This window comes from Marmota flaviventris, chromosome 17 (genome assembly GCF_047511675.1).
Source record: "Marmota flaviventris isolate mMarFla1 chromosome 17, mMarFla1.hap1, whole genome shotgun sequence".
Lineage (NCBI taxonomy): Eukaryota > Metazoa > Chordata > Mammalia > Rodentia > Sciuridae > Marmota > Marmota flaviventris.
This window is the reverse complement of record NC_092514.1, coordinates 72937747-72950706: the sequence shown is the minus strand read 5'-3', so window position 1 is coordinate 72950706 and position 12960 is coordinate 72937747. Positions and strand designations below refer to the sequence as shown.

At 40.7% G+C, this 12960-nt stretch overlaps 1 protein-coding gene across 1 annotated transcript in view; it reads left to right on the top strand.

Moving 5' to 3' along the window:
• Window positions 1-12960, top strand: part of Srp68 (signal recognition particle 68) — a 36761-nt gene that overhangs the window by 15695 nt on the left and 8106 nt on the right. Inside the window, exons 8-10 of the mRNA XM_027955723.2 lie at window positions 399-539; window positions 7169-7267; window positions 10949-11013. Of these exons, the coding sequence (XP_027811524.2) occupies window positions 399-539; window positions 7169-7267; window positions 10949-11013 (305 nt within the window). The remainder of the gene's footprint in view (window positions 1-398; window positions 540-7168; window positions 7268-10948; window positions 11014-12960) is intronic.

Genomic DNA, 12960 nt, shown 5'->3' with positions numbered 1-12960 from the left:
AGGTGTAGATGGACACAACACAAATGCCTTTATTTTTATGTGGTGCTGAGGATCGAACCTGGGTCCCGCCTGTGCTAAGCAAGCACTCTACCGCTAAGCCACAATCCCAGCCCCTGTCTACATTTTTAACAAAAAAGTTCTTTACTTAAATACTGTATTTCATTTTATTTATTTTCTAAGCAAGCAATGTAGATTCATAGAAAAAGTAAGAAATGTCAAAGATTGGAAAAAATATATTTGACTTTTTATAAGCTAATTATATATGATATTAGAAAGGAATCTAAGCAAAAATTTTATGTACTCTACTATATAAGGAGTATGATATGTTGATTATAGAAAGAGACAGTAGATTTCTTTTTTTTTGCTGTCAAAGCTTTTAACTATTTACTGTTTTCCAGGCATTGATCACGCAGACTCGAGCCAAGCAGGCAGCTACCATGAGTGAAGTGGAATGGAGAGGGAGGACGGTTCCCGTGAAGATCGACAAAGTGAGGATCTTTTTGTTGGGATTGGCGGATAATGAAGCAGCCATTGCCCAGGTAAGGAGGGAGTCCTTACTCAGTTATGCTTTCTTCTGTGCATGTGGGAGGTTGTCCTCAAGTGTTCAAGACATGGTGGTTTGTTGGTGCTCATTTCTCACAAAACAAAAATTTACCTTAATGCCTTTGGGTATTTAATGTCTTTGGGTATTTAATGCCTTTGGGTATTTGGTAAGACAGGAGATGCACCCTCTTGAATAAAATTATTTTGAAAACACAACTTTATAGGGCCGTTATGGTTAGAAAGCAAAGAGATTGCGATGACAGTCATCCACATAAAAATGGGAGTTTTAGAAGGCTGCTTGAAGAAAGGGGCCTAGCAGGTGGTGCAGCAGTGTAAGACTGAATCCCTGCCTTCCCTCTGACCTGTTGATCTCGACTCCCTGCCCCAAGGTTCATCTCTCATTCTGGGGCTTTTTCAGGAGCACCTGATTAAATCTGAATGTCCTGTCTCGTGTGGGGAATACATGTAAGATTCATGCAGAACTGTGCTTAAGCTGCATGCCTGACGTATTTGCATGTGTGTGGCTGTGAGCAACCAGATGCGTCCTACAGATAAAGAGACTCTGGTGGTCCTGGTGACAGGAGGTGGACAGTGACTGAGGCACATTTTAGAGTTCCTTCTCCATGTGAGGTGAAGGACATCCTTAAAAACAATAGCTGCTGACTGGCCTTTCCAGGGACCAGTGGCATTTCTAAGACTTCTCAGTTCCACTGGGTGTAGGGTATAGAGGGGTGTTTTGCTAATTGTGTTGACAAGTTGTGTTATACATTCAAACTTTTTGACTTACTCCAAAATGGCTACTTTGGGTTGGAACAACATTGAGCAGTTGAAGAATTCGTACTGGTCATTGCCTCTCCCATTTCCCTTTCATTTGCTTAAAGGACACTAGAACGTTACTAGAAAGTTAATTTTTTCTTAAACTAAAAGATTAAGGAGGGCTTGGGATATAGTTCAGTCGGAAGAGTGCTTGCCTCGGATGCATAAGGCCCTGGGTTCCATCCCCAGCACTACACATACACGTATACAAAAAGACTAAAGAGGGGCTGGGGTTGTAGCTCAGTGGTAGAGTGCTTGCTTAACACTTGTAAGGCACTGGGTTGGATCCTCAGAACCATATAAAAGTAAATAAAATAAAGACATTTTATTTTTATTTATTTTTTTTTAGAGAGAGAGAGAGAGAATTCCAATATTTATTTTTTAGTTTTTGGCGGACACAACATCCCCGTTAGTATGTGGTGCTGAGGGTCGAACCCGGGCCGCATGCATGCCAGGCAAGCGCGCCACCGCCCGAGCCACATCCCCAGCCCAAAATAAAGATATTTTAAAAAGAAGGGGGGCTGGGTTGTGGCTCAGCGGTAGAGCACTCACCTAGCACGTGCAAGGCCCTGCGTTTGATCCTCAGCACCACATAAATAAAATAAAGATATTGTGTCCAACTACTACTGAAAAATAAATATTAAAAAAAAAAAAAAGACTAAGGGACTTTTTTTGAGAGCATTTCATGGGCATTTTACCTGCTCTGGTGGTGGTGGTACCTGCTTTGGACTAGGGCTCTGGTAGCAATAGTTTTAATTGTGTAAATGAATTAATTAGATACAGTTTCAAATGCTGGGAGAAGACAGACAGTTCTGTACCAGGCAACAGGGCATTCAGGAATTCTGGCTGGGAGTTTGAGGTGGAGGTCCATAGAGGCACATTATATGGAGGCAGCACCTTAGAAATGTATTGAATAAAGGATAAGAAAAACTAACATTTAAGTAATTTTCTTTCTTTTATTTTTGTAGTACTGGGGGTTGAACCCAGGGACACTCTATCACTGAACTCATCCCAATCCTTTATTTTATTTTTGAGACAGGGTCTCGCTAAGTTGCTGAGGCTGTCCTTGAACTTGAAATCTTCTTGCCATAGCCTCCTGGGTAGCTGGGATCACAGGTGTGCACCATCTCACCCAGCTCTGTTTTATGTTTTATCTATATGGAAGAGTTTTATTTAAAAAAGAAAAGGGAATTTATTAATTTAATGGAAATAGTTAAATTTGTTGGCGTAAAGATTTTTTTGTGCCTTTTTTTTTAGTTGTAGGTGGATACAATACCTACTTTTATTTTATTTATTTATTTTTATGTGGTGCTGAGGATTGATCCCAGTGCCTCACAAGTGCTAGGCAATGCTTGGCAAGTGCTCTACCATTGACCACTGAGCCACAGCCCCAGCCCTGGCATAAAGTTCATAATATAGTATTCTCTTGTCATTTAAATGTGTTTAGTGACAGAATGGTTGTCTCCTATTAGGTGCCTGGTTGATGTGCTAGTTATGGTGTATAAAATTATCTCTGGTTTTTAAGGATTTTGCAAAAGCTTAGAGTCACTTCTAAGTATTGGAGACCTTTAAATAGTGTAGATCTAAAAAACATAGATGAAGAAAAGTGTGTACTAACTCCAGGGCATTCTAGTAAGATTCTAACATTAAAAACAGTTAAATACCTAATGCCCTGTATTACACATATGCCAAATCAAGCCAGTAAGTAAAATAATTTAAGTAAAAATAAAATAAAGTCCTGCTAAATCTTTACATGTCCAGCTCCTTGGCTGGTTGACTGTTGAATGATCTGTGGGTTATTAATATGGGAAAGCCCTCTTTGGGCAATCGAGGGTAATCTCAGGAAGAACTATTTGCCCTCTTGGTGCCGCTGTCAGATTATTTGGCTGAATGTAACGGGTGCCTGGCCAGTTCTCAATTTTGTGTTGAGTTTTTCTCTATACTGGGAACCAAGAGCTACCCCTTAGGGATACATGTTGTTTAACTTCAATGTCTCTTATCCCAGCTCATATTGATATATATCTGCCCCTTACTAGGAATTGGAATGCAAGAGTTTAGAAGCCCTAAATTGAATACTGTAACTACCAATTTATTGAAAAGCATGGAAGGAAAAAATAATTCAGATAGGTAAAATATTAGACTGAAAAGACTTGGGCAGAGAGTTAACCAGAAGCGCTCAGTGGTAGAGCACTTGCCGAGAGTTAAGTTAGCTGTCAGAATCCAGTTTCAAATCCTTAATCTCTTTAGCCGAGCATTAAGTCTTCATCCTTAATATTGTCAAACTTTGTACTTATTTCTATATTGCACTTATTTCTTAATACTTGGTCTCTCCTGAATGGTCACTGGTGGTTACATTGTGAGGTTATTCTTAGTCAACTCTTTTGGGGGAGAGAGCAGTTTTAAGTACTGGTATGTTTAATAATTCTTTAAGTTCTGGCTAATTTTTGATGTTTTAGTGGAAGGGAGACTATTTGTCCTTTTCTTTAAAAAAGAAAATCCATTCTCTGGTGAGATTTGTCCCCTTCTTTAATAGATTTCCAGATTTTTTATTTCCTCCCTGGGCTGGATGAAGCCTGGTTCCTGTCCCCACAGTTCTCCTAGGGGTGTGGTGGGAATGTGGCCAGACTTGCCCTGAATGCCTTAGTCACACCATCATCTTCCAGCAATTTCTATAGACAAGTGAAAACAATCTGGAAAGCTGTCGTTAATAGCAGGGCACATAGCAGCAGTTTGCTCCATGCCTATCAGCCTGAAGACACTGCCTTAGACGTGAACCTGAGGCTGTAGACAGCTCATCCTGGATGTTTCACACTTTATAAAAAGGGAGCTAGAGTGTTTTAATTTTTTGAACTAGTAAGTAACACATTACTTCTGGACTTAAGATGTCTCCATTTCATAGGCGCCCCCTGGGGAAAAGGTCCAGCCTTTTCCCAAATTCTAATGCAGGGAGTTTGCCACTTGTGTTTAAGAACATGTCCTTGTTGATTGGGCTTACCACATGACAAGCTGGTGTGTAGGTGGGGCATCCTGCCCCTGCATGTTGAGAGGTGTGTCTTGTTTCATTGTCCTTTCAGGAGTGATCTTGGCCTCAAGTATAGATTCTATAATAAAGTGTAAGCAGCTAGATAGATATATTAAAGACTTCCTTTTGGAGACATTTTACTCTGGCCAGGAAGAATCATGACAAGTTCTACTCAGAGATTAGTGGTCTCTGAGTCACTGAGCTGTGGGTGTCAAAAGGAAAACATAACTTAGATATTCCCCTTTATTTTTTTAAATGTTTATTTTTTAGCTATAGGTGGACACAATATCTTTATTTTATTTTTATGTGGTGCCAAGGATTGAACGCAGTGCCTCATGCATGCCAGGCAAAAGCTCTACCTCTAAGCCACAACCCCAGCCCCATTAGTCTTCCCCTGTAGATGTGCTTTATTATTATTATTTTTTTCATTATAGACGAATGTGATATCTTTATTTTGTTTATTCATTTTTATGTGGTGCTGAAGATTGAACCCAGTGCCTCACAAGTGTGAGGCAAGCGCTCTGCCACTGAGCCACAACCCCAGCCCCGTGTAGATGTGCTTTATCCTTCGTTATTGTTAAGACTTTTGTAAAATTTCTAGTGGGGCTTCGAATTTTGTGAAGTGTTGGGGAGGTTCGTGTTCAACTCCTTGCTACATAGATTTACTGTCCTAGCAAATAAGGGCAATACATGGCAGTGAAGAGGTTTAACATCCTAGCTTTTTCTTTTGTACTGGGGATTGAACTCAGGGGCACTTTACCACTGAGCCATCTCCCCTCCCATTTTTTTAGACAGGATCTTCCTAAGTTGTTCAGAACCTCACAGAATTGCTGAGGCTGGCCTTAAACTTGTGATCCTTTTATTTCAGTCTCCTGTGTTGCTGGGTTTATAGGCATGTGCCACAGTGCCTGGCTTTTATTTTCAAGCTTAAGCTGTACCCTACCAGAGGGATTGGAGACAGATCTTATGTAGCTGGAAAAATGAAATTTGTTCTTTTGCCTATGCACCCATTGCCTGAATTGCTGATCTATACCCATCTGAAAATGAGTGTTGGTGGCATATTTGTTAGAGTGCATTTTATTCAGACTAGTGCAGAGGTTCATTCTCCCTGCTGATAATGTGGCTCTGGCTCCTGTGTGGTTGGCTGTTTGGATTCTGACGCCCATCAAGGTGCTCACAATATCTTATCCTATTTGTTAAGTACTAGACAGCAGCACTATTCCATAGGATTTGTACTTTTACAAATTTTGGCCAGCAAATTAAAGAATCTTGCCAACTTGTTGGATAAAGTGTATTTCTCTAGAGCAGTACCATCTAGTACAGTGGCCACTCAACATATATGGCTAGTTCCACTTGTTTATTTATTTATACTGGGGTTGAACCCAGTGGCGCTTTACCACTAGACTTTTTTATTTTGTTTTTAAATCTGAGGAAGGGTCTCACTAAGATGCTGAGACTGGCCTCGAACTTGTGATCCTCCTGCCTCAGCCTCCCAAGTCATTGGGAGATATGCACCACCACACCCGGCATCTAGTTCCATTCAAACTAATAAAAATCTCAAGTGCTCAGTAGCAACATGTAAGGATGCCACTGCATTGGATGGTTCAGAGAAAGCACTTCATTGTTGCTGAGAGTCCTGTTGTAGTGAACATGGACCCATGTCTGCTTAGAGTTACAGGCCTGTGCCTCTAGTTTGTTCCCCTTAGTGAAGAGTGGGAAACCCAAGTAACCCATAGGTGGAAAAGAATGTTTGCTTTAGATTGGGTAATTTACAGGGGAGACTTTTTTTTTTCACACTGGAAACTAGGAAAATCATAAGAGTTCTTAAGAGAAGAAAAGAAAATTTTCTTTAAGTTCCTTCCAACCAGCCTTTCTTTGTGCTTCCTTAGAGGTCACTTAAATGTTAAGACATTTTTTTCAGATAGAAAGTCAAGTACAATAATGGAATGTTGATGTTTTAATTTCACAGCAGGTCTGCCAGTAACACAAGTTCAGCTCCTTTCTGCCTTCCGTCCATTCCCACCCGCTCAGTCAGATTCTTTAGGACGATAATGTGGTTTGGCAGATGTTCAGTTAGTGAATCATTTTTTTCACTTCTCCCAGCTGTGAAGCAGAAGGTGACACCCAGTACTTGTTAAAGACTGTCATCTCATTCTTTTCCACCTTGTCTGCTCAAAAAGTTGTTCTCAAAATAGACCACATGCAATATCAGAGTACAGAATGTCTGTGGGAAAGAGAACTCATTATGATATTTAGGAGAAATGCTTTTGATTAGATATTGATTAGTAATGTTTATCACTTGCTTGGATCTAAAAGAAAGTCAGAATTTACACATTGGATTACTTTTGTAAAGGGTAGTTCTATTGTCGTCCAATAGAGCTTGCCATTTTTTTCTGGAAGGAGATTTCTGGTGTGCTGTGCCTTGCTGTGAGTAAGCCATAGCTTCTCTAGAGGTTCCAGGTGCCGATCCTGAGTAGAAGCATTGGAGGACAGCAGAGGAAAGTTCTGTGACTGAGGAAATGTGCAGACCTGCTGCTTGGCAGATCCAGATCAGCCATACAGATGGCTTTCTCATTACCTTCACTTTGAAAATATGATTCCCATTTCTATGTGAATAATGGACAAGGCTGGGATGAAACCCTGGGAGAGGGACAATTAACAGCATCTCTGATTTGGACAGATGTGTGTGTGGGGGGGTGCAGGGTCAAAGCACCGTGATGCCCTCCTCCCCATGGAATACTGAAGTTCATTCAGAACAGTCTCTCGCTCCTCTCTGCCTCTGTTTAGGCTGAAAGCGAAGGAACCAAGGAACGGCTGTTTGAATCCATGCTCAGCGAGTGTCGTGACGCCATCCAGGCCGTGAGGGAAGAGCTCAAGCCAGATCAGGTAGGACCATCAGCTGACCTGCCGCTGGGGTCCTCTCAATCTGTCCTGTCCTTAGGGGGTTCCCAGAGATCTCAGCGTATACTGCCTCAGCCACTGGGCTTTTTTAGGCAAAGTGGTCAGCTGACAAACATCAAGGGCCTCTGGGCTCCATCAGGTTGAAAAAATTCATTTCTTTTTATAATTTTCTTCCTAATGGTTTCATCCTGTGATCTCAATTTTTTTTTTCCATTTTAATTCTAGGTTTATTCAATGAATTTTCTTCATTCTACAGAACAAAGTACAAACACAACTTTATCTATAATGCTACAAAATTACAAAACCAGGGGCTGGGGTTGTAGCTCAGTGGTGGAGAATTTGCCTAGCATGTGTGGGGTCCTGGGTTCGATCCCCAGCACCACATAAAACTAAATAAACAAAATAAAGGTATTGTGTCCATCTACAAATAAAATTATTTTAAAAAAAGTCAACAAAACCAAAACAAATTTTATAATACTGACTGTACAATAAAATCCACCCCCCCCCCCCCAAAAAAAAAAGCAATGTACGTGTGTACATGTTGCCAAGGTTGATCTCAAAATTCTTACCTCCAGGCATACTTCTCTGTGTTCCCTTTTCCTAATAATGTCACTGTGATGCATTCAGCTTTCTGGGTAGAAACCTCCCTGTCACCAAGCCCACTTGCTATCCCTATGTAGTGCCTCTCACCTGTTGTTGCTTCCACCTGTTTTTGTTTTGGTCTTGCAGTGCTGGGGATCGAACCTTGGGCTTTAAGTATGCTATGTGAGTACCTTACCACTGAGCTACATCTTCAGCCTTTTGATTTTTTATTTTGAGACAGGGTCTCACTAAGTTGCTAAGGCTGGCCCCAAACTTCTGATCCTCTTGCCTCAGCTTCTCAGGTAGCAGGGATTACTAGCATGGGCCACTGTACCCAGCTTTTAATTATAGCCTTTCATTGTATACCTATACTATAAAGATCTCTTAATTGCTTGAATCTTTCTAAAGCTCATTCCACTGTCTAATTATAAAATAGTCCAATGATTTTTCCCTAGGTCTTTTTTTTTTTTTTAAGAGAGAAGAGAGAGAGAGAGAGAGAGAGAGAATTTTTTAATATTTATTTTTCAGTTTTCAGTGGACACAACATTTTTTATTTTATCTTTATGTGGTGCTGAGGATCGAACCCAGTGCCCCGAGCATGCCAGGCGACTGCATTACCGCTTGAGCCACATCCCCAGCCCTTCCCTAGGTCTTGATCAGTGGTCTCCAAACTTATTTTTATGATAATGTGCCCTGTAATTGAACATGTACCTCTGATGTGTTTATTTATAAATTATATACCTTTTTATTCTTCTGATTTGTAATATACAAAATTCATTAAAGTAACATTTCAAAACAGAGATAAACGTGACTAGAAGTTCTTATTTCCTCTGTACCTATGCTTCTTGGTCTCGAGTACCCACCCACTTTCAAGACTACCGTGTGGCACACCTAGGACAGGTTCCTTAAGCTGCTCCCCCAGCCTGCTTCTGTCTTGCGCTCTGCTGTCTCCAGCTGCTGCACTTGGTCTTATTGTGCCACTCCCAGCTGAGTGCTTTCCATACTCTTGAGTCTCCTTTTACTTCTCACTCCTGGATGCTCTTACCTCTCCCTTTCTACCTATCCAAATGCCACCTATTTCTTGAGGTTCACCTCATAGCCTACCGTCTCAGAAGTATGCCTATACCATTCTAACCCACAAAAATCTCTGCATTTTCTATATTTCTTTTATTTTTTTAGATGTTGGTGGACCTTTATTGTATTCATTTCTTTATATGCGGTGCTGAGAATCAAACCCAGTGCCTCACATATGCTAGGCAAGTATTCTACCACTGAGCCACAACTTTAGCCCACATTTTCTATATTTGTAATTATTCCAACTGTAATTTCTCTATGGTAGTCAATCAAATATTGCCTATTTCGTTTTTATTATTTTATTTACTTATTTATTTTGGTGGTAGGTATTGAACCCAGGGCCTTATGCATGCTCAGCACATGTTCTACCACTGAGCTACACCCCCACCCCTTTATTTTTACTTTTTTTTTTAATATTTATTTTTTCTTAGGTGTAGATGGACACAACACAATGCCTTTTATTTTTATGTAGTTCTGAGGATCAAACTCAGGTCCCGCCCATGCTAGGCAAGCGCTCTACCACTGAGCCACAATCCCAGCCCCTATTTTTACTTTTTTTATTTTTCTGTGGTACTGGGGATTGAGCCCAGGATCTTACACATACCAGGCAAGCACTGAGCTACATCCCCAGCTCATTTTATTTTATTTTGAGATGGGGTCTTACTAGGTTGCCTAAGCTGACCTTGAACTTGCAGCCTCCCTTCCTCAGTCTCCCAAGTAGCTGGGATTATGGGTGTGTACCCCACACCTAGCTAACATTACCTCTTTCTCAAAATGTATTGGATTTCTATTGTGGGAAAAGATAACAAATTTGCCATCTTTTTTTTTGGTTCTGGGGATGGTTCTGGAGCTGTGGCTCAGCGGTGGGGTGCTTGCCTTGCGTGTGAGGCACTGGGTTCAATCCTTAGCACCACATAAAAATTGTGTTCATCTACCATTAAATAAATATTTTAAAAAATGGTTTTTGAGTTGCTTGGTTTGCTCAATTAAATCACTGCTTACTCCAAGTAGTCATTTGCTTCCTTCTGCCATTAAGCTGTCATTACAGTACGTTTCCCTTCACCCTCAAGTAGTCCTCAGGTAGGCTGGACTCCATAGGACCTCAACAGAGGGTCCTATGGAGTCCAGCCTACCTCACTCACAGGGGTTGAATGCACAGGGGTTGGGGGGATACCTCATAGAATGGAACAAATGTGGCAAAACAAAGCTGCATTTGTGGTAATATTACCACATTCAGTGGCTTAAAATAACGTATTTATTATCTTACACTTTGGGAGGTCAGAATCTGAAGTGGCTTTTCAGTGCTGCTTTCCTGTTGGAAACTATAGAGGAATCTGGGGAGAATCCATTCCCAGTATTCCAGAGAATGCATTTCCTGGCTTCTAGAAGCCATCTGCATTCCTCCATCTTCAAAGCTATCAGCTGAACATCTTCTTTCCTCTTCCCTCTTCTTCAGTTCCTATACCTTCTCTAACTCTGACCCTTCTGGAGCTGCTTCTTCTAAGGATCCTGTGGTTAGGTTGGGCTTATTTGAATGATCCAGGATAAGCCCAGAAGCCTTTAATTTAATCACATCCGCAGTGTCTCTTCTACTTTATGAGGTGACATCGTCACAAATTCTGGAGGTTAGGATACAGGTCTTAAGGGGGCCATTATTCAGCCATCCAGAAAATGCAAGCTCTAAAGAGCACACAGCACAGGATTAAAGCTTGAGTATGAGGCACAAACCCTAAAGGGAAATTGCAGACTGTCTTTTTTTAATACTTGGGGTAAGATTTTGGGAGAATGGGGCAGGGAGCCTCAACTGGTCAGTATTCTGAATTCTGTTAGTCAAGGCCCAGTTTTAGATGACAGTGGTATGCTATAATATGTTACCAAATCTTTTAATAGTTGAGGACCCCCCAAACACTAGTCTGTGTATTCAGGGGATTTTGAGAACCACACCTCTGAAGGAGGTGTTCAGACCCACAGATAGGAGTTTTACTTTTTTACCTTTTTCACCTTCTGCAGAAACAGAGAGATTACACCCTTGATGGGGAGTCAGGAAAGGTATCTAACCTCCAGTACCTGCACAGGTAAGGGTTATTTTACTTTTTCTAATTTTCAAATATGTGTGTGAGTTTATTTTTTGCAGTGGATATGATCAAACCCTGGGCCTTGTTCATGTGAAGCAAGCACTCTATAAGCATTGAGCTATACTGTGAATTTTTCTACTATTATTGTTGTAAAATATATCTATTCGAACAAAAGAGTATAAATGTTTGTGCACATTTTATTTTATTTTGTTTTTGTTTTTGCAATACTGGAGATTAAACCTAGGTGTGCTTTAACACTGAGCTACATCCCTGGTGCTTTTTATTTTGAGACAGGGTCTTGCTTAGTTACTCAGGCTGGCCTCAAACTTGTGATCTTCCTGCCTCAACCTCTCAAATTGCTGGGATTACAGGCATGCGCCACTCTGCCCAGCATACATTTTAATTTTTAATTTCTTGATAGCATGATGGCACACATTTGTAATCCCAGCTACTTGAGAGGCTTAGACAAGTTGCAAGTTTGGGCAACTTAGACCCTATCTTAAAATAAAAATTGAAAAGGGGAAGAAGTTGGGCACAGTGGTGCACATCTGTAATTGCAGTGGCTCAAGAGGCTGAAGCAGAGGGATCAAGAGTTCAAAACCAGCCTCAGCAACTTAGCAAGGCCCTAAGCAACTCAGTGCGACCCTGTCTCTAAATAAAATATTAAAAGGCCTGCTGGTGTGACTCAGTGGTTGATGCAAAAAAAAAAAAAAAAAAGTTGTGTGTGTGTGTGTATAAAATGTATATGTATATATAATTTATTAATATGTAACAAGTAACATTACTGCATATAAGTACATTTTATCATATAATAGTATACGTACTGCAGTTGGGTACAGTGACACACACCTATAATCCCAGTGACTTGGGAGGCTGAGGCAGGAGGATCACAAATTCAAGTTCAGCCTCAGCAACTCTAAGCATGACCCTGTCTCTAAATAAAAACTTTTTTTAAAAAAAAAGGTCTTGGCATGGGCTGGGGTTGTGACAAAGCATGTGTGAGGCACTGGGTTTGGTTCTCAGCACCATATAAATAAAAATAAGTAAGTAAACAAATAAAGGTCTATCAACAACTAAAAAAAAAAAAAAGTCTGAGCATATCACTCAGTGGTAGAGTACCCCTGGGTTCAGTCCCCAGAACTAAAAAAAAAAAAAGGTTTGTATTCTGCTTTGTATTATATAATGTAAGCTTAGAAGGTAGAGCACGATTCATAATTTCAAAGCTCCCTGTGTCCCCCCCAGCTTATTCCTCCCCTTCTTCTAGAGCTAACCACTCTCCTTCCTAGTGCCAAGCTCTGATTTTTATTCACCTTTGTGTTCTGAACATTTTGAAGTTGTCCCTTTCATGTTTAATTTCTCCTCAAGTTTTATTCCATATGCAGTTATTTTTGTGTAAGGTAGGAGTCTGCTTCACTTTTTTGCATCAGGATAATGGGTTATTCTAGTACAGCTTACTGAGCACTCCACCCTTTCTTCATGCTCTGCGGTACATTTTCCTCTTGTGGACACCCTCCACTGCCTTCCGCTTCATTGACCTACTGGTCTTTACTTCATTGGTGCAGTGAATTACTGTAACTTCACATTAAGTCCTGAAAGCTAGTAGAGGAAGTTCCCATCACCAGGTATTTCCCTGGGCGTGTCTTGACCATTTTCTTTGTGATTTTAAAATCACTTTTGTCAGTTTGGTGTGTGTGTGTGGGGGGGGGTGTGGTATAGGGGATGAACCTAGGGCTCCACCCACATTAGGCAAGTGCTTTACCTGGGAGCTACACCTCCATTCCTGGTTTTCATTTTTTTTTAAATATGGGGTAGGGCTACAGGTATAGCTCAGTGGCAGAGCACATGAGGTCATTCAAAAAGAATAAACTTAGGTTATAGGTTATTTTGTTTTACAGAGGAAAGAAGAGTGACCTTTTTTTTTTTTTCCGCTAACATTCTGGGGAGAAA